The sequence below is a fragment of the Olea europaea genome, chromosome 23 (assembly GCF_002742605.1).
Source record: "Olea europaea var. sylvestris chromosome 23, O_europaea_v1, whole genome shotgun sequence".
Lineage (NCBI taxonomy): Eukaryota > Viridiplantae > Streptophyta > Magnoliopsida > Lamiales > Oleaceae > Olea > Olea europaea.
Window position 1 is genome coordinate 6935217 of NC_036259.1, and position 18717 is coordinate 6953933.

General features: G+C 43.8%; 1 protein-coding gene across 1 annotated transcript; it reads right to left on the bottom strand.

The window, feature by feature from the left end:
• Positions 1–780: 780 nt before the first annotated feature.
• On the bottom strand, positions 781–17297 carry LOC111372239 (tryptophan aminotransferase-related protein 4-like). The gene is made up of 5 exons (XM_022994474.1): positions 16918–17297; positions 2549–2840; positions 2183–2469; positions 1584–1864; positions 781–1243 (listed from the first exon to the last, which is right to left on the bottom strand). The coding sequence occupies exons 1-5, from the start codon at positions 17208–17210 to the stop codon at positions 1032–1034; spliced, it is 1365 nt and encodes a 454-aa protein (XP_022850242.1). The 5' UTR covers positions 17211–17297; the 3' UTR covers positions 781–1031.
• Between the last annotated feature and the right edge of the window lie 1420 nt (positions 17298–18717).

Sequence of the window (18717 nt, forward strand, 5' to 3'; positions counted from 1 at the left end):
AATAATGCCAAAGTCGGTATTTGTAGAGAACAAACGAACGAATAATAACACCAGTTTGCACTTGAAAAGTGTACCTTATAAAGTGGAGTTTTCTGCTGGTGTTGGACTTTTACTTACTTCAGATGTCTCAAGTGGAGCCCAAAAAAGATTAACCGACATACTGTTTAGCTAATCGCCTGGTGTATCATCATCGCTACTTTCATACTTAGCCCCTGTTTGACAACTATTACTTGAAATTTTTTTTTTTACATACTCATTTTCAACAATATATTCACATAATAAAATATTCTACACGTAACTACAAAACTTTTTCTTACTTTTTAACCACATATTTTCTTAAAAATCACTATTCAAAACATTGTTTTTTCTAAATAAGAGAAAATCCCTCCAAATGGTCAATGAACTTTGCAGAAAATCTCCTATGAGGTCACCGAACTTCATTACGTCCCTGAATAGTCATTGAACTTTTTCGAAGTCCCCCAAGAGGTTACCGAACTTCAAAACGTCCCTGAATGGTCATAAATTGGGACCCCTTACATAATTAGTTTAGTGACCTCCCAGAGACTTCGGCAAAGTTCAGCGACCATTCAGGGGCGTTTTGATATTCGGTGACTTCTTGGGAGACTTTGGAAAAGTTCAATGACTATTCAAGGGCGTATTGAAGTTCGAAGATCTCCTAGGAGATTTTTTGCAAAGTTCAGTGACCATTGGGGGTAATTCCTCCCCAAATAATGATAATCAAACCGGGGCTTAATTTCTATTGAAGTTATTGGTATTCAATTTATCTGCATCTATGCAGTAAAAGATCTGAACTTACAAAATAAAGATCGTTTCATGGCACCTTACAACTTGCAAGCAATATAGCAGTTCAATAAATTTACAGGTGCGGAAATCAAATATTGAAATCTCCACAGATGTGTTTAAGCATACATAAGTCACTGAACTTTCCATCAAGAGATGATAATTACATTACTTTATTAGTTGCATAATGATAATATGCTGAACAATCAATCAGATATTGATCATCAGCTTCACATAGTTTCTGTGCCATCTTCCCTGGCAACAAGTTCTTTCAAACGATATAGCAGCAAATGGAAGTCATCGTCGCTCTTAAGAAGGCTGAGACGTACATAGCGATCTTCAGAATTGAACAAGCTACCCGAACGACCTATGATGTTTGCTGCACCTAGGACATCATTACAATTTGTGTCTTCTTCCCTCTCACATTTGAACCAGACATATGCTGTCATCAGTATAAAACTGTCAGCTTTGAAAGTTTTCCTATCTAGAGCCACATACACGTCTATTTGCCTTTAGACGAAATCATATCAGACCAACTTCCTTTAAAAGCTTTCTAACTATTCGAATCACTTTCATAAAATTAGCCAAATATGTCCAAAAGCAGCTTTTGAGTCTCAAAAGCTCCTTTTGGATTTTCAAAAGCCATGCTGAATGTGCCCTTAATCTATTAAGATCACATTGAAGGGATTTATATAACAAAATTTCTATTTAAAATTATAAATTTTGACGAACCTAAATTCTAACTTTCATGTGCAGGAATGAATGTGTCAAGTGAAGATCACCTGGAGATGGACCCCTGATTTTCTCAAAGAAGTTGCAGTATTGAGGTGGAATTTCTTGGATAGTAAAACGCTTCGAAAATGATACAGTCTGGCTAATCTTTTCCCACCGGTCCCTCATTTTCTCATATGCAAAGTGAAATATTTCGCTGCCATCACCTTCAAGAACTACTTTGAGAAGTTGGAGAGCTCTCAACTGAGTATCCCTTGAGACGCCCATTTCTGCCAGTTGAAAATACTCGCACATATTAAGGTAAACATCCTTATCCTTCACTATAGCCCAACTGCATTAAGAAATACTTGAATCTTCTGTCAAATGTAGCTAGAATATTAGTAGTCCGCTGTCCCACACTAAATTTGAAATCCAAGATTTTGCAATAGATTTTTGAAGATTTTACACGAGATTTTCAAAAATATTCCTAGTAATTTTCTATTTGCCTCCACAATTAAAATTTTGTGAAATTTGTCCCCCACAACTCTACCCTCCTGGTTCCGCCTGTGCGGTACAGGTGGAAAAATCGACCCAATTATTGAAATATTTCGGCTGTTTAAGATTTTCGAGAATATAAGTATAGTGAAGAGCTGGAAAAGTAAGCGATTACCCGAATCTACTTCCAGCATGGCCAGTGAGCTTGGAAATTGTGAAAATCATGATATCTTCATCTGCTGGTGCAGGAATTGCTGTAAAATGCGGCCAGTAATAGGCACGATCATAAATGGCGTTCGCTGATGGTAGAACCGCCTTTCTTAAATGACCATCTGGATTATTTGGAGAAGTTACAAATTCAATCACATTTTCACCAGAATCTGAAGTATTTTTCAATACCAATGCATCTCCTTGAAACTCAAAGTGAACAGTTTCGAAGAAGTCCGTCTGCGTTTTATATACCTGTGGATCATGGATTCCAAGTTTTTCAATACTTGCAACAATTTTTCCTATTGAAAGTGAAGATTGTAAGTATACGAACCGGATAATAAGGCGATGCTGCAACGACTCTTGCAGGCGACGAAGATTTGAGGGAAAGAGCAAAAACTGCTGCTGAGAGGAGTTGAGTGGAGCCAACACCAAAAACAATGTATTTTCCTTTTGTAATTGCATTTCTGGCAATGGAATGGACTTTGAGAATGTGGTTTACAAGCACTTGTGATATTGAAGTATGATCTGCAAATACATAGCTCATTCTGTGCCATCCTGCAACTAGGACTGCACTGCTTTCTGCATGTTGCATCCAAAAGGGCTCCAAAAATAATGGATCCCCACTGCATTAGATAAATTTATTGTCAATCTTGGTTGGTTGGTATGCTTGACTTGACATAAGTATACTTTTTCTTTTTCTAACACTCTCCAATGTCGTACAGTTCACTTGTCGAGCAAGCAACTATATTAGAATTAGATATATAATCACATTTTTTATTGGATTATAGCCTACGTTCTCTTGCAGTATTTTGTTCTTCTAGTAACAGTATTTTGTTCTTCTGGTTATCTACTATGTTGATTAATTAAATCATGAAAGTCACATCAGAAGAGATCCCATTATGTTGTCCACGGGGAGAGTCACTAATTGGATTAATCAATTGTTTCAGCATCAATATTGTTGCGTATTGTCAAACCTGTCCTATCCATCTGGGCCAATGGCCCACTCATCCTGATCCACGTGGCATTCCTGCCGAAGTGGCACACATTGTCGAGGTGGGTTATATCTAAAGTGCTTCAAGCCGAGGTCCATCCGTCGAGGCTCCACGATCCGACGTACTCTGCCGAAGTCCAACTACCGAGCCCCATGACCCAAAGCATGGAACTTGTTGAATTTAGCTGAGGTCCTCAGGTGGAAGTATTTGTCAAATGGTCGAAACCCCGAAGCTGATACACGAGTCTCTTAACCACAAGGAGCTTCCTTCACAGTCACTCCTTCCAAGAGATCGTCTGCTCAGAGATATTATTCGAATGATTGATGAAACGTTTGTCACAAGCATAAAGGTCAAGTTTTGTCACTAGTATGGAGGACTTGCGCAAGCAATAAATGCGCCGTAAGCTAGCAAGTCAAGCCCCATACCTAAGAAAAGACGTTTGAACTAAAGAGATGACGCCACGTGCCACTTCATCCAAGGGCTCCCATTTCATGTGTGTCACTATAAATACTTCCATTGTGTAATGTCAAAGGCTAATGCAAGAATCAATACTAAAGACTATATTTACTCAACTCTCTCTCAGTTACTTGCAATACACAAATCGAGTTTATACACTTTTACATATACATTTACGAGCACCGATTGGTAATTATTGTACAATCGGATTACGAACTACCCGCCGGATTCCGAACGTCACCGTCCCGCGTCGTTGGGCTACTCCCACGCCCCTTTAAACCGCTCGTTTTAGACCATCCACGTGTCTTAGCGTGTTGGACATGAGGGAGTTCATGGCCCAAATGCAAGGCCAGGGAGGCTTCCCCATTCCTCCATATGCCACCCACGGGCACTATCAACAAGAGGAAGAGGTCCAGAGTCATAGGGCTGCCTCGCCAGACTATGGCCGGGGTGAAAGCCCATTCAAGAGGGAAGTGGGAGTCGACATTTCCTCCAACTATGTATCTGGCCGACCCACCGAGGTCTAAATGAGCCATGATAACTTTCCACCTCCATATGAGCAAGACCCAAGACATAGGAGAGCAGGAAGTGTTTTTGACAGAATCAGCCCTGCCGAACCGAGACCCAGTCAACAGCAGGCACAGCAGCCTCGGACGAGGTCACAGCCTCCATCTCCGATGCCCCAGCAACCGGAGAGAAGACATGAAAATGCCCCCCGTGCTATCCCGCCTAGAAGTAGGCCGCAAAGGAGGGAGGAAGAGGCCATGAACCGGTCCGGACCCTCTCACCAACAACCGAGGTACGAGCTCGAAGACTACGATTCTGATGAGCAGCAGAGGTCCTGTGACTTGGACGATGATGATGAGAACCTACCATTCTCAAGAGAACTAAGAAATGCCCAGGTCCTGAGCCACTATGTCATGCCAAAAATACCAAAGTATGATGGGAGAGGTGACCCAGAAAAGCACCTCAACGCTTACAAAACTCACATGAGCCTGAGGGGCGCCACCCCAGCCGTGAAGTGCAGAGCATTCCATTTAACCCTCAGTGGAGCGACTAAAATCTGGTATAGTAGGCTACCACCTGGGAGCATCCGAAGCTGGCCCGAGTTCAAGACTACCTTCTTGAAGAGGTTCGCAGTGAGCAAGGAAGGAGAGGTCCCTATCCAGCGTCTCCAAGACATGAGACAGGCACATGGCGAGTCCCTGAAAAGCTTCCTATCCCGCTTCACCGACGAGATGACCTACTGCGTACAAGTCACCGACAGAGAAGCACTATCTGCATTGAGAAGAGGCTTGAACATAAACACCCTATTCTGGAGGGATGTGCAGAATCAAGACCCCACCACCTATGACGCCCTACTACAGATGATGAGAAGGGAGATAATCAATGAAGAATTGATTGAGCATAGGAACAGAGCAAGCAGAGGCCTCCCACCTCCTCAAAGACAGCGAGGTAGGGGACCGACCTCCCACCTCATGGACTACCAGATGAATCGAGCCGGAAATGAGAACTCCGGCTAAGCCCTGGCCACCACAACTCTGAACGCGGTTCCAACCTTGGCATATGAGGATGTCAACCCAACTGCTGTTCCACATCAAATGGAGGCCCAGCAGGGACCCCGTAGAGGAAGAGGCCGAGGCCGAGGTTTTGCACCTAGAAATAGGTCCAATTCGAACCTCACTGGATACTATTTGCACCATAGGTCCTACGGGATCGACACTTCAGATTGCAGAGACTATGCACACCGCTCCCGGCAGGAACCCGCCAGAGAAAGACATAACTCGCCCCAGGCGAACAGGCCCCCGCCCAGCCAAGACAACCGACATGGGCGTGAGGCGGCCGCTCCTCATCAAAGGGATGTATCCCCAAGGCGAAGAGAGCAAAACACAGAGAGGCCCAGGGAAGGGCGTAGACGCCAAAGAAATAGGCAAGCTCAAGATGAGGTCTCTATCCACGAGATAGATACCATATTTGGAGGCCATTATGTTGGCGGTGAAACACGGAACGCCAAAAGAAATTATGCTAGGGAGGCTAAGCACCCCCTATGACGAGTTACATTGTGGACGGTAGCTCTCGAAGAAACCAAGTACCACCAATTGTCTTCACCCAGGAAGACGTCGAGGGAGTTCATTACCCCCACTACGATGCGCTGGTGGTGAGAGCTGTCATAGCCCGAAATGGGCTCAAACGAATGCTAGTCGACAACGGCAGCTCCGTCAACATCCTATTCGGGTCCGCCTTTGACAAAATGATATTGGACCATCAGTTGACGCCCATCACCACTCCGTTGTACGGATTTATCGGAGATAGCATCACTCCGAGAGGAAAGATAACACTGGCAGTGGAGATGGGAGAATCTCCTCAAACTACGATGAACTTCATGGAATTCCTCGTAGTTGACAGCCGGTAGGCTTACCACGGAGTCTTGGGCAGACCGGCCCTAAAGGAATTAGGAGCAGTCACCTCCATCCACCACCTATGCATGAAATTCCCAACAGAAAATGGGGTAACAATGGTGAGAGGCGACCAGAGAGGTTCAAGAGAGTGCTATCTGAGCTCCATTAAGAAGGTAGAGCCCCGGGATGTCCACGTGATCATGGCTGATGTGGTCATGGCGGATGTCCTAGGTGACGCTCCCACTAACTAGGAAGATGTTGAAATGATTGACGCACCGCTTATTCAGGAGGTGTTGATCGTTGATGAGATCGACCCCTGCATAATGGAACATGAGCCTCAAGCATCCCCTGTAGAGGAACTTGAGAGCTTCTCAGCCGACCCCCAAGATCCGTCCAAGGTATTGAAAGTAGGCAGAGGCCTATTCAACATTTTGAGAGAAAAGATTAAGGACTTCTTAGGCAAGAACTTTGACATCTTTGTTTGGAGGTATGAGGACATGGTGGGCATAGACCCCAAGATCAGCGGCCACCACTTGAAAATTGATCCTAATGTTGCCACGCATAGACAAAAAAGGAGAGCCCTCAACCCTGAGAGGTATGAGGCCCTAAAGGAAGAGGTTCAGAAGCTCATCTAAAATGACTTCATCAGGGAGGCCACCTATCCGAGGTGGGTCTCCAACCCGGTCTTGGTTAAGAAACACAATGGCAAATGGAGGGTATGCATCGACTTTACCAACCTTATTAGAGCTTGCCCGAAAGACAGCTTTCCGCTTCCAAGGATTGACCAATTGGTGGACTCTACGGCTGGGCATGAGTTGTTGAGCTTCATGGATGCATACTCCGGCTACAACCAGATCCCCATGCACCCGGCCGATGAAGAGCACACCTCTTTCATCACGGACCGAGGCCTCTATTGCTATAGAATGATGCCTTTCGGGTTGAAAAACGCCGGAGCAACCTAGCAAAGACTCGTGAACAAAATGTTTACCGACCTCATTGGCAAGACAATGGAGGTCTACGTGGATGACATGCTGGTGAAGAGTTTAGAAGCAAAAAATCACGTAGCGCACCTCAACAACACCTTCCCAATCCTAAGAAGGTACAGGATGAGGCTCAACCCCTTGAAATGTGCCTTTGGGGTGGCTTCCGGCAAGTTCTTGGGGTACATGGTCAACCAGCGAGGAATTAAAGCAAATCCCGAGAAGATTGAGGCTCTGTGCCAGATGAGGTCCCCTCAAAAGCCAAAGGAGGTGCAAAGCTTAACTGGATGAGTGGCAGCACTTAGTTGCTTCGTCTCCAAAGCAACTGAAAAAGTGCCTCCCATTTTTCAAAGTGCTCAAGGCTGGGAAGAAATTCTAATGGACTGAGGAATGTGAAGAGGCCTTCCAAGGACTGAAAAGGCATTTGGGGCAGGCCCCCCTCCTCTCCAAGCCGAAGCCCGATGACATCTTGCAACTATATCTTGTCGTCTCCAATGACGCCATCAGTTCGGTACTGATTCGAGAAGAAGGGTCCACCCAACTTCCTGTCTACCATACGAGTAAAGCGCTCCTATCACCGGAGACCCAATACCCCGATATGGAGAAGCTTGCTTTGGCCTTAATCACGGCCTCTAAGAAGTTGAGACCCTACTTCCAAGCTCATACCATCCATGTACTTACAAATTTTCCCCTAAGGTAAGTTCTCCAAAAGCCCGATGCCTCGGGAAGATTGTTGAAATGGGCGGTGGAACTAAGTGAATTTGACCTTATATTCAAAGCCAGGGCAGCCATCAAAGGGCAAGCTTTAGCTGACTTTGTTGCTGAATTCGCCAACCTACTCGAGGTGGATGAAATCATGAAATCCGTCGAACCCCCCACGTGGAGCCTCTTCGTCGATGGCTCAGCTGGAAAGGTCGGCTCAAGTGCCGGGGTTGTCCTCATCAGCCCCGAGGGTCACAAACTCACCTCGGCCGTGAGGTTCGGATTCAAAGCCACCAACAATGTTGCAGAGTATGAAGCACTCCTTGCAGGCCTCAGACTGGCCAAGGAAATGCAAGTAAAGAAGCTACTCGTCAGTAGTGACTCCTAGCTAGTTGTTAGCCAAGTCAATGGTAACTTCTCAGCCAAAGACAAAACGATGGCCTCCTATCTGAAAATGGTGATAAACCTCATCCCATCCTTTGAGAAGTTCGAGTTAACCCAAATTCCCTGCATCGAAAACGCTCATGCGGATGCACTCTCGAAGCTAGCTAGTAGCAAAGACTCGGAGCTACTCACTGTAGTGCCTATCGAGCACCTCCTCCTGCCTTCTACTGAGGACCCTAATGTCATGTGGGTCGTTGGAACTCCCACCTCGATGCAACCAATCATAGCATATCTGAAAGACCAGGCGCTGCCCACCAACAAGAATGACGCTTATAAGCTGAGAAGGAGGTCAGCCCACTTCCTCTTCATTGATGATATTCTCTACAAGAGAAGCTTCTCCTCTCCACTCTTACGATGCGTCGGGGGAGAAGAGGCTACCTACGTACTAAGAGAAGTCCACGAGGGAGTGTGCGGCAACCACTCTGGAGGCCTATCTCTGGCACAAAAAATACTGAGGCAAGGGTACTACTGGCCTACCCTGAAACGGGATGCCCTCAAATTTGTGCGAAAATGTGATAAGTGCCAACGATTCTCTCCCGTACAAAGACGACCATCACAGGATTTGACTGCAGTCTCCAGCCTCTGGCCCTTCTTGAAATGGGGTATGGACCTCATAGGCCCCCTACCTAAGGGTAGAGGATGTGCAAGTTTTGCAATAGTGGCCATTGATTACTTCACAAAGTGGGTCGAGGCTGAACTACTGGCAAAAATCACAGAAGCAAACACCTCCAAGTTCCTATGGAAGAATATTATTTGCCGGTTCGGAATTCCATACTCGATCATCTCAGACAATGGCAAGCAATTCGATAACAAGAAGGTTAGAGAACTGTGTGAAGATCTTGGCATAAAGAAGCACTTCTCTACACCTCACCACCCACAAGCTAATGGCCAAGTTGAAGCCGTAAACAAGACAATCAAGCACGTCCTGAAAAGGAAGCTTGATGTATCCAAGGGAGCTCGGGTTGATGAGCTGTCCCAAGTACTTTGGACAATCCGAACCACCACCAGGACCCCAACTGGAGAGACCTCTTTTCTCATGGCTTTTGGGACTGAGGCGATGAGCCCCGTGGAGGTCGGACTCCTATCTCCATGGCGTCTGCACTTCAGCGAAGTGACCAACGACGAGCTTCGGAAGCTCGACCTCGATTTCATTGAGGAAAGAAGGGGTGACTCCCAGCTGAGGCTAGGCACCTATCAAAGAAAGATGACAAGGTACTTCAACTCCAAAGTCAAGAAGAAGTCGTTCCGAATCAACGACCTTGTGCTCAGGAGGGTCTTCCCATCTTCAAAAGAACCTGGTTCCGGCTCCCTGGGGCCGAACTGGGAAGGTCTATACAAGATCAAAGAAGAAATCTGACCTAGAATCTACTGGATTGAAGACATGGATGGCAAGGCACAACCCCGTCCATGGAATATTGAACACCTCAGAATCTTTTATCAATGAATTGTATCATGCTGGATGACTTTCCCAGCCTTTGTAATATTTCTATGGCTCAATAAAATGCATTGATTAAATCGTGTCATACTGCGTCGTCGCCTCGGAGGAGAGGCTTGAGACCCACATGCGGGCCACCTCGCTTGAACTCCGAGGCGCTAGCACATGCCTCCCTTTGGCCTTGCTGAACACCAAGGAGAGAAGCCTCAACATGGCTGCACCATCCATCATGTTTGGGATGCGTCGTCACCTCGGAGGAGAGGCTCAGGACCCACCTCTGGGCCACCTCGCTTGAACTCCAAGGCGCTAGCACATGCCTCCCCTTGGCCTTGCTGAACGCCAAGGAGAGAACCCTCAACATGGCTGCACCATCCACCATGTCTGGGATGCGTCGTCACCCCGGAGGCGAGGCTCGGGACCCACCTCTAGGCCACCTCGCTTGAATTTCGAGGCGCTAGCACATGCCTCCCTTTGCCCGTGCTGAACGCCAAGGGGAGAAGCCACAACTGCTACAGTCCGAGGCTCACACTGTTCATCTCCTTAAGTTATGTTAATGTGCTTAAGTCCGAGGTTCGCACAGTTCATTTCCTTAAGTTATATTAATGTGCTTAAGTCTGAGGTTCGCACTGTTCATCTCCTTAAGTTATGATAATGTGCTTAAGTCCGAGGCTCACACGGTTCATCTCCTTAAGTCATGTTATTTTGCTTAAGTCCGAGGTTCGTACAGTTCAGTCACTCAAGTTATGTTCATTTATTTCAGTCTGAGGCTCACAAAGTTATTTAGTTCATGCTTCTATCAAGTTCCAGTAAATTTGTTTAACGAGGTATAAAAACTTGGACAAAAAGCAACAATGAAAGAAGAAAGACATTATATTGATATTTCAAAGAAGGTTACAAAGGAGGGCCTCTGGTCATTACATCCAAATTACTGAAAAATAAAACCTAGTCTATGCTTGGCTAGATAACGGAGGCGCCTCGGCACTAGGGGCTTCGGCAACTTGGGCATCAGTAGTTGTTTTCTCTGCTTCGGCACTTGGGGCTTCGGCATCAACTTCTTCATCACCCAGGACCTCCTCAGCTGGGGTCTGAGGTACCTCATCCACAAATTCGGACCTAAGTTGAGCCAGGTCCAAATTGGGATACAGCTCCTCTGCCCTCTCTAGCACTTCGGCATAGGCGAAGTTCCTCCAGTACGAGCTGAAGCTTTTATACTCCTCTGTAGTGTGGAAATTGGCGATGTATTCCTTCACCGCCTCTTCCCTTGCAGTTCGGGCCTCTTCTCTGGCAACCGAGGCGTCGTTCATGTACCACTTCGCATGGCCTTCGAGAAACTGATAGGCATCTCGAGCACCGGCCAAGGAGAGATTCGCCTTCTCAAAAGCCTCAGCAGTCACCTTTTGGTGCTCATTGGAGACCTCTACCTTCTTTGTCAAGGAGGCCACTCGCACTGTGACTTATACACTTCCTTCTTTAGGACCTCAATTTGGGCCAAAGTAGACTCAAGCTTCGCCGCCTCTTCAACTCTCTGGGCTTTGGCTTCTTCGGCCTCGGCCTTAGCAGCTTTAACTTCCCCTGCAAGGGAGGCAGCCTTCCCCTCCGAGGCGTGGGTCCTTGTCTGGAATTCGCTCAAGATCTCCCTGCATTCGAGCGCGAGGCCAAAGGTCCGGGCGCTTTGGCTCACCAATGCCCTTGTCAATTCGGTGGCATCACAAGACGAGGCATGCAGCTGCCACCTCTCTGTCCAGAACTTGTAAAAGCTCTCGGTGGCACTTCTGATTTCCTCAGGGAGAGCCTCCACCAAGGCTGGGGCCAGCTCCTCCTCCCTCCTAGATAGGAAGTTTGGAGACTTCCCCTTCTCCCGAATCAGCTTCTCCTTTGCTGCCTCCTTTTTGGCGACTTCTGCTGCTCGCCTTGCGGCCTCTACTCTAGCCTCTTCAGCCTCTACCTCTCTTACCATCTCCATTTTGATGGCTTTGGAGGCTGCAGCAAGAAGTTTCGGCTCTCCAGTCTGTTTGGCCCTATGGGACACTGAGGTCCCAAACTTGCAGCTGAGCTGGACATGTGTACCAGCTTCCTCTTCTTAGTTTCCTCAGGGACTTTCTCCTTGCCCCGAGGCTCCTTAGGCTTCTCTGGCCTCTGAATAGTTGCCTCCTCCGAAGCCCTGGGAGTACAGTCCTTGGACAGGCGCTCAACCCTGCCTCGGACTTCCTTTGCCCCGTTGGACCCAGGCGTCAGGGGCCTCGCCTTCACAGTAGACGTGGCCTTCAAGATAGAGGCCATGTCCGGGGCTGGGTACTCCCTCTTCTTGAATTTATCTGCACAATAGGTCAGATCATCATCAGTATAAAAAACAATAAGGATAAAAACAAGGGATAAAGTGTTGGGGCCTCATACCTCTAGATGCCATCAGCTCGAAGTCCAAAAAGTATCTGCTCTTATCAATTAGGTGATCGAAGTGGCGAAGCTTCAGAGGCCTCTTGTAAATGTCCTCTATCACCTCGAATTCCTCCCTGCTGAGCTCGAACCTCGTACTACTATCTGCAAAGGAACCCCCAACAGTTAGACGAATTCATATTCTGACTTCAAAAGACAAGCAGAGGTCGGGAGACTCACGAGCTTCGTAGTACTGGGTCGGCACTGTGCATGCCAGCGCTTTGTCACCCTCCACTGCCTGCCATTTACCTCGCACCCATAACTAGGACTCCTTCCACCCCTTGATAGAGGAAGGAAGTCCCATCGCAAAGGACGCGTGAGCCCCCCAAGGCGTGAGGTAGTACCACCCCCTTGACTCCTTCCCAATTACCCGGGGCTGGAACAGGGTCATGAACACATGAAGAGGCATGTCCTCCCCAAGTGACACTTCCTTCCACAGGAAGTACGAGCCGACCAGCTGGCTCCACCCATTCGGCAGAACCTGGGTCAGTGACAGCATGAATTTCCTAAGCACCACCCTAAAGAAGGGGTGCAGAGGAAGACGCATACCTGCCTTGAACAGGTATTCACTCACGGCCACGCAGCCGGGCCTCGGATAGCAGGCCCGCTCGTTCGGCTCGGGGACTAACATTTCTATGTAGTGGGGTACACTGTACCTCTCCCTAAGTTCCCCCAACCTCTTCCTCGTCATATTCGAGAGCACTCTAGAAGCCCCCCACTCCTGGGTATAATCTACAGGCTCCTCGGCCATGGCATACCTATCCACCTTGGACATCCCCCCATGAACGACCCCATAGTCTAAAGACGCCACTGTAACAAGCTCCCTACCCGAAGTGGACTCCATTTTGTCAGTAAAAAGACAGTAACAAGGGTTTTTTATACAAACAATACCTAAGGGAATTCGACACAAACGGAGACTGGCCGAAATTCAATATCACAGTCAACCTCGACGCGGGAAAAATTGGAGATTTGAGAGAGTTTCAGAGTGCAAAGTGTTCAAAAATCCTGAAAATTGGGATTTTCTCGCCTTTTATAAAGGTCCAAGACGAACCCCAGCCGTCAGATCAAGTCTCAGTCAATCCAAGCCCTCCATTTCAGATCCAATCCGAAGCGTTGAATTCAAACGGTTTTTAAATCCTATGCTTCAGATTTATACGTGCCTCCCATGAACCTCTCCAATGCGTCTGCTTCTAGAAGTGCCAGCTGCCCTCATAATTACATTTTTAATTCGACGGCAGCAGCGCCTTGGAAGTCGTAACGGTTTAGCCACCTTTCCTAAAAAACAAGCACAAAACATCAAATCATTGGCACAGCAGCCAACGCACAATCATTACCATTGGACCTCGGCAAGCCTCGAAGGTTCGGTTCCTGAATCACCTCAGCTTCTCTCCTCGCCATTCAGCAATCAAGCCTCGCAGGTTCGGTTCCTCAACCACCTCGGCTTCCTCTCCGCCATTCAGCATCAAAGCCTCGCAGGTTCGATTCCTGAACCACCTCGGCTTCTCTCCTCGCCATTCAGCAATCAAGCCTCGCAGGTTCGGTTCCTCAACCACCTCGGCTTATCTTCACCATTCAGCATCAAAGCCTCGCAGGTTTGGTTCCTGAACCACCTCGGCCTCTTTCCTCACCATTCAGCATCAAAGCCTCGCAGGTTCGGCCTCTCAACCACCTCGGCTCGTCTTCGGAAATAAAACACCTCGCCTACTCCATCGCTCATCCACAGCAGCACTTCTCAAACCCCAACCATGATATAAATATCTATATTTGGATTTGGGGGACTATTATTTGGGGTTCAAAAATTCTTTCAACTTTTACTCCATTAAAGTCCACGTATTACATTAATGATTATACCTGGACTTGGGGGACTATTGTTGCGTATTGTCACACCTGTCCTACCCACCTGGGCCAATGGCCCACTCATCCTGATCCACGTGGCATTCCCGCCGAGGTGGCACACATTGCCGAGGTGGGTTATATCTAAAGTGCTTCAAGCCGAGGTCCATCCGCCGAGGCTCCACGATCCGACGTACTCTGCCGAAGTCCAACTACCGAGCCCCATGACCCAAAGCATGGAACCTGTTGAATTTAGCTGAGGTCCTTAGGTGGAAGTATTTGTCAAATGGTCGAAACCCCGAAGCTGATACACGAGTCTCTTAACCACAAGGAGCTTCCTCCATAGTCACTCCTCCCAAGAGATCGTCTGCTCAGAGATATTATTCGAATGATTGATGAAACGTTTGTCACAAGCATAAAGGTCAAGTTTTGTCACTAGTATGGAGGACCTGCGCAAGCAATAAATGCGCCGTAAGCTAGCAAGTCAAGCCCCATACCTAAGAAAAGACGTTTGAACTAAAGAGATGACGCCACGTGCCACTTCATCCAAGGGCTCCCATTTCATGTGTGTCACTATAAATACTTCCATTGTGTAATGTCAAAGGCTAATGCAAGAATCAATACTAAAGACTATATTTACTCAACTCTCTCTCAGTTACTTGCAATACACAAATCGAGTTTATACACTTTTACATATACATTTACGAGCACCGGTTGGTAATTATTGTACAATCGGATTACGAACTACCCGCCGGATTCCGAACGTCACCGTCCCGCGTCGTTGGGCTACTCCCACGCCCCTTTAAACCGCTCGTTTTAGACCATCCACGTGTCTTAGCGTGTTGGACATTCGCCCACGCAAGCGCGGGTGGGACCGGCATCTGTTGGCGCACTTTTTGGAGTCAACAAATATTATCTTTAACATGATTATAAGTTGGCAAGTGGACTATTTCTAGGCCAGTGCTGACAATTGGCTCTGTCGTATAATTGAAATAATTGATGTTTAGACCCAATAAAATCTATTGGGAGTGAATAGGTGCATAATGTGAATTTAAAAATAATAAATAATAATAAGCAACAAGTCACAAATTATTGTTTCTAAATGATTTAGTTAAATCCAATTAAACTATAATCATCAATCATGAGATATATAGCAAAGAACAAAAGTAAATCAACACCAAATAAGATAATAAACGAAAACCCTTAGAAGGATTCTCCACAGGGATTCTCAAAAAAATAAAAATAAATAAATAAATAAAAACAAATCTTGTCAAACGATCCACTAGAAAAGATAACCTACAGTTGGTTCGAATACAACTTAACCTTATTAAAGTCGAACCACTCAATCTGTAAATCACAGAAAAATCTTCAATTGTCTCTCATGCACTTTTCAAAAGCTCTGGATTTCTTTTCCCTTCGTGTTGATCACCAAGAACGAATAGGGCTGTCAATGGATCGGATATGGAACAGATCTGTCCAAATTCGATCCGATCCGTTAAGAAAAATTATCCAATCCAATAATCCAACGGGTATTTAATTGTTAAATCCATATCCAATTTGCTATATTATCGGATATCCGATCCGAATTTTTTGCCAACAATTTTTTCCAAATTTTTTTTTTTTTTAAACTATCTTGATGGGCTCACCTAATATACTAGAAGGCCAAAATCAATTTTTTTATCCAAGTGATGCTCTTTTAGTTCTTTTTAAAGAAGATTTCTCTTGGAATATTTTAATAATCTTCCTATGTAGGATACTACATTTTTAAAGGGTACTTCTCTTCTAATGTTTTAGTGGTCTTTCAATGTGGGATACTACTCAATTGTCAATTCTAAGTGTTTACTAGTTTATTTTATTATTTTCACTAAAAATCATAGCCTTAACAAAATTAAAATAAAAAACAATATCAATTTTAACAAAGTAAATTATTTTTGGACATATTAATTATTAGTTTTTGATGTTATAAAACAAATTACTGTAGTTATTTTTATCTTATTTTAATTAATAAAAAATTAAACCTCTTTGAATATTTCAACTAAAAATATTATACTATTATCTAATATTATTTATTATTTGAAAATTATGCGTAAAGCATAATATAAGTTTCAAAATGGAAAAAATTATGTTTAATAAATTATGATATAATATATAAAATATATAATATTATTATAATAAATCGGATCGGATCGACATATATCCATATTTGCTCCATTTAGTTAACGGATTATCGAATACGGATCTTAATCGGATTGAAACCTTAAATCCATCTCCCGTTAATTTCATCGGATTCGAATCGGATTCGAATCAAAATCCAATCCATTGACAACCCTAAGAACGAACCTCGTTCTTCTCCAACGGGAACTCCAACTGCCTCTCCCAAACTTTACTATGAAGGATTATTTGGTAAAAGATTTGATTTTTGGTATTTAGTAATTGGATCTTTTGTGTTTTGATCTTAAGGTTGAGATAAGAAATTTATAGAATATGTATTTTATTTCTGTAGGATTTCTCTTGATTGAAATAAAGGCTCAACTAATTTTCAAAAATGTTTTGGACAAACTATGGCCTAGGATATATATATATATAATATGTAGTGTTCGGGTTGTTTGGGACTCTAAATTCTGTTGAAAATCGCAAACTAGGGTTGCCAAATAATACGTATGCTCAAGGGGTCACATGTTCACTCGAGCAGTGGTTAGGCGTGAAGCGACTGGTTTTGCTGCGATTTTTTTCATTCCGTCTTTGACGCCTTCAAACAAACTCCCAACCTTCAACTTTTTAACTTTAATTACAACTCAATAAACTATGATTTTAGGCACAGAACTACCCAATACAATTTGGACCTAACAAACTTTAATTAATTTGGTGGCATCCCACTAATTATCAAATGAATTGTTAAAGAATGGTATTTTAAATGAATTATGATCAACAATTCTTTACCAGATGATGAGATCTTGCCGGTCTCATCTAAATCTGATAGAAAATGAGTTCAGAAGCGCGATATAGAGAGGGGGAGTGATGTGTACCCGTCAGCGTTAGCAGCGCAGTCTGGCAAGAATTGAGAGCAGTCAGGACCTTCATAGCAAGTGTTGCATTCACAAACTGGTTTCTCTTCAACAATTAAACCATCCAAATATGCCCTTCCATGGCCAGAGCATGAGACTGAGGCCACTGCTTCAGCTTCTGCAGCAGCCCTTTGGCTCCAGCTCAACTGCTTATTCTCATAAACAGCAAAAAGATAGTTGATTACAAAGAAGATATTAAGAGCAATTGAGCCTACAAAACATACAACATACAAGAAGCCTTTGACCTTCGCCATGTATTATTGGAATAAAATTTGTTCTTAATTTGTATTTACTCAGACACATGACATGCCACTTGTCTGCAATGACTAAAATATATTGGGTTATGGAATAAATTTATGTAGAGTGGACTTGTATTTTATTCTGAAAAATAAGGAAATTTGTACTTTATTCCCCAACTTTTACAATCAGTCACTAATACACCCTTAACATTTTTTTGACCCTTAGATGTTCCTAACTTTCACTTAATTGCAAATCACGTCTCTATTCACAGAATCGTTGAGAAATTGTCGTTAACTCACCTACATACATCCCACGCATTTTTTCACTTCTTCCACCGCATCCGAGATCGAAAGGGGCAAATGGTACATCCACAAAAAGCTTCCTTTCAAATTTGAAAACCCAACTTTTCATATGCATATTAGCATCAGACACCAAACCCTCTTTTATATTCAATAATCAAAGGGAAAAACTTTTATTAAAATTTTAATTAGGCCACTAAATTTTGATTTATCCCAATTGAGTTACTAAACTTATTTTTTTCCCAAATGAATCACTGATTGAGTCTTACTTTGTCACATTTAGTCTCATATTGTCTTCCAAACGGAAGAAAATTACTTACTGAAAATCATACCAAGCCTTAAGTAATCCCTATTTGATATCTTGAAAATGAAAAACAAGAGTTATTGCAATATGTTTAGATTAAAAGGTTCTATAATGAGTTTTTTAAATTTAAATTTTTTTTACGTGCTGTAGTTGTAGTTGGCATGTAACACGTTGATTTTATTAAGATACATTGTGATATGATTGTTAATTAATTAATTTTCTTCACTTGGAGGGTCGGTAATTGAGTGATAAAATCTAAAACAAAATTGAAGTTTAATGATCCAATTGAAACTAAATAGAAGTCTTGTGACTTTATTGAGACAATCTAAACTCAGATCCAATTGAGACGAGTAAAAGTTTAATAATTGAATTGAAATTTCCCGAAAAGTTCTACGACCTCAAATGAAACTTGCCCACATTGAAAATAATTCGTAGGGTTAGTTTCACTTTTAATCAATGGACTATTAGTAAAATCTCAATTTGGTGACAATTTCACTTTAGTTTCAATATTAGTCTCTTTGCGCTCTTATTAATGTCTCAATCTTATTTTGATATTAGAAATTGACCACAATGTGACATGTCTTTATGTTTCCAATAAATATGTTGTCCAATTATGTTGTGGTTCTAAAACTTGAGAATAAATCGTATTTAAAAATTGACAACAATTCAATTCGGAGCATACATACAGTTTTATTCATACGAAATTTAAAGATTTTGCCTCCATAACATGATTGAATAGACAGAATGTCTGTTTACCTAAATATGCTACTAGTGGAGGATTGAAACGTTAAATTTAGTAAAGGGATTAACGAAGTGATTAATAAATTAAAGTTTAGTAGTCTGATTGTGACAAATTAAAATTAAGCAACCTATTTGAGATTTTACAGAAAGTTCAGTGGCAAAATGGAAAAATTCTAG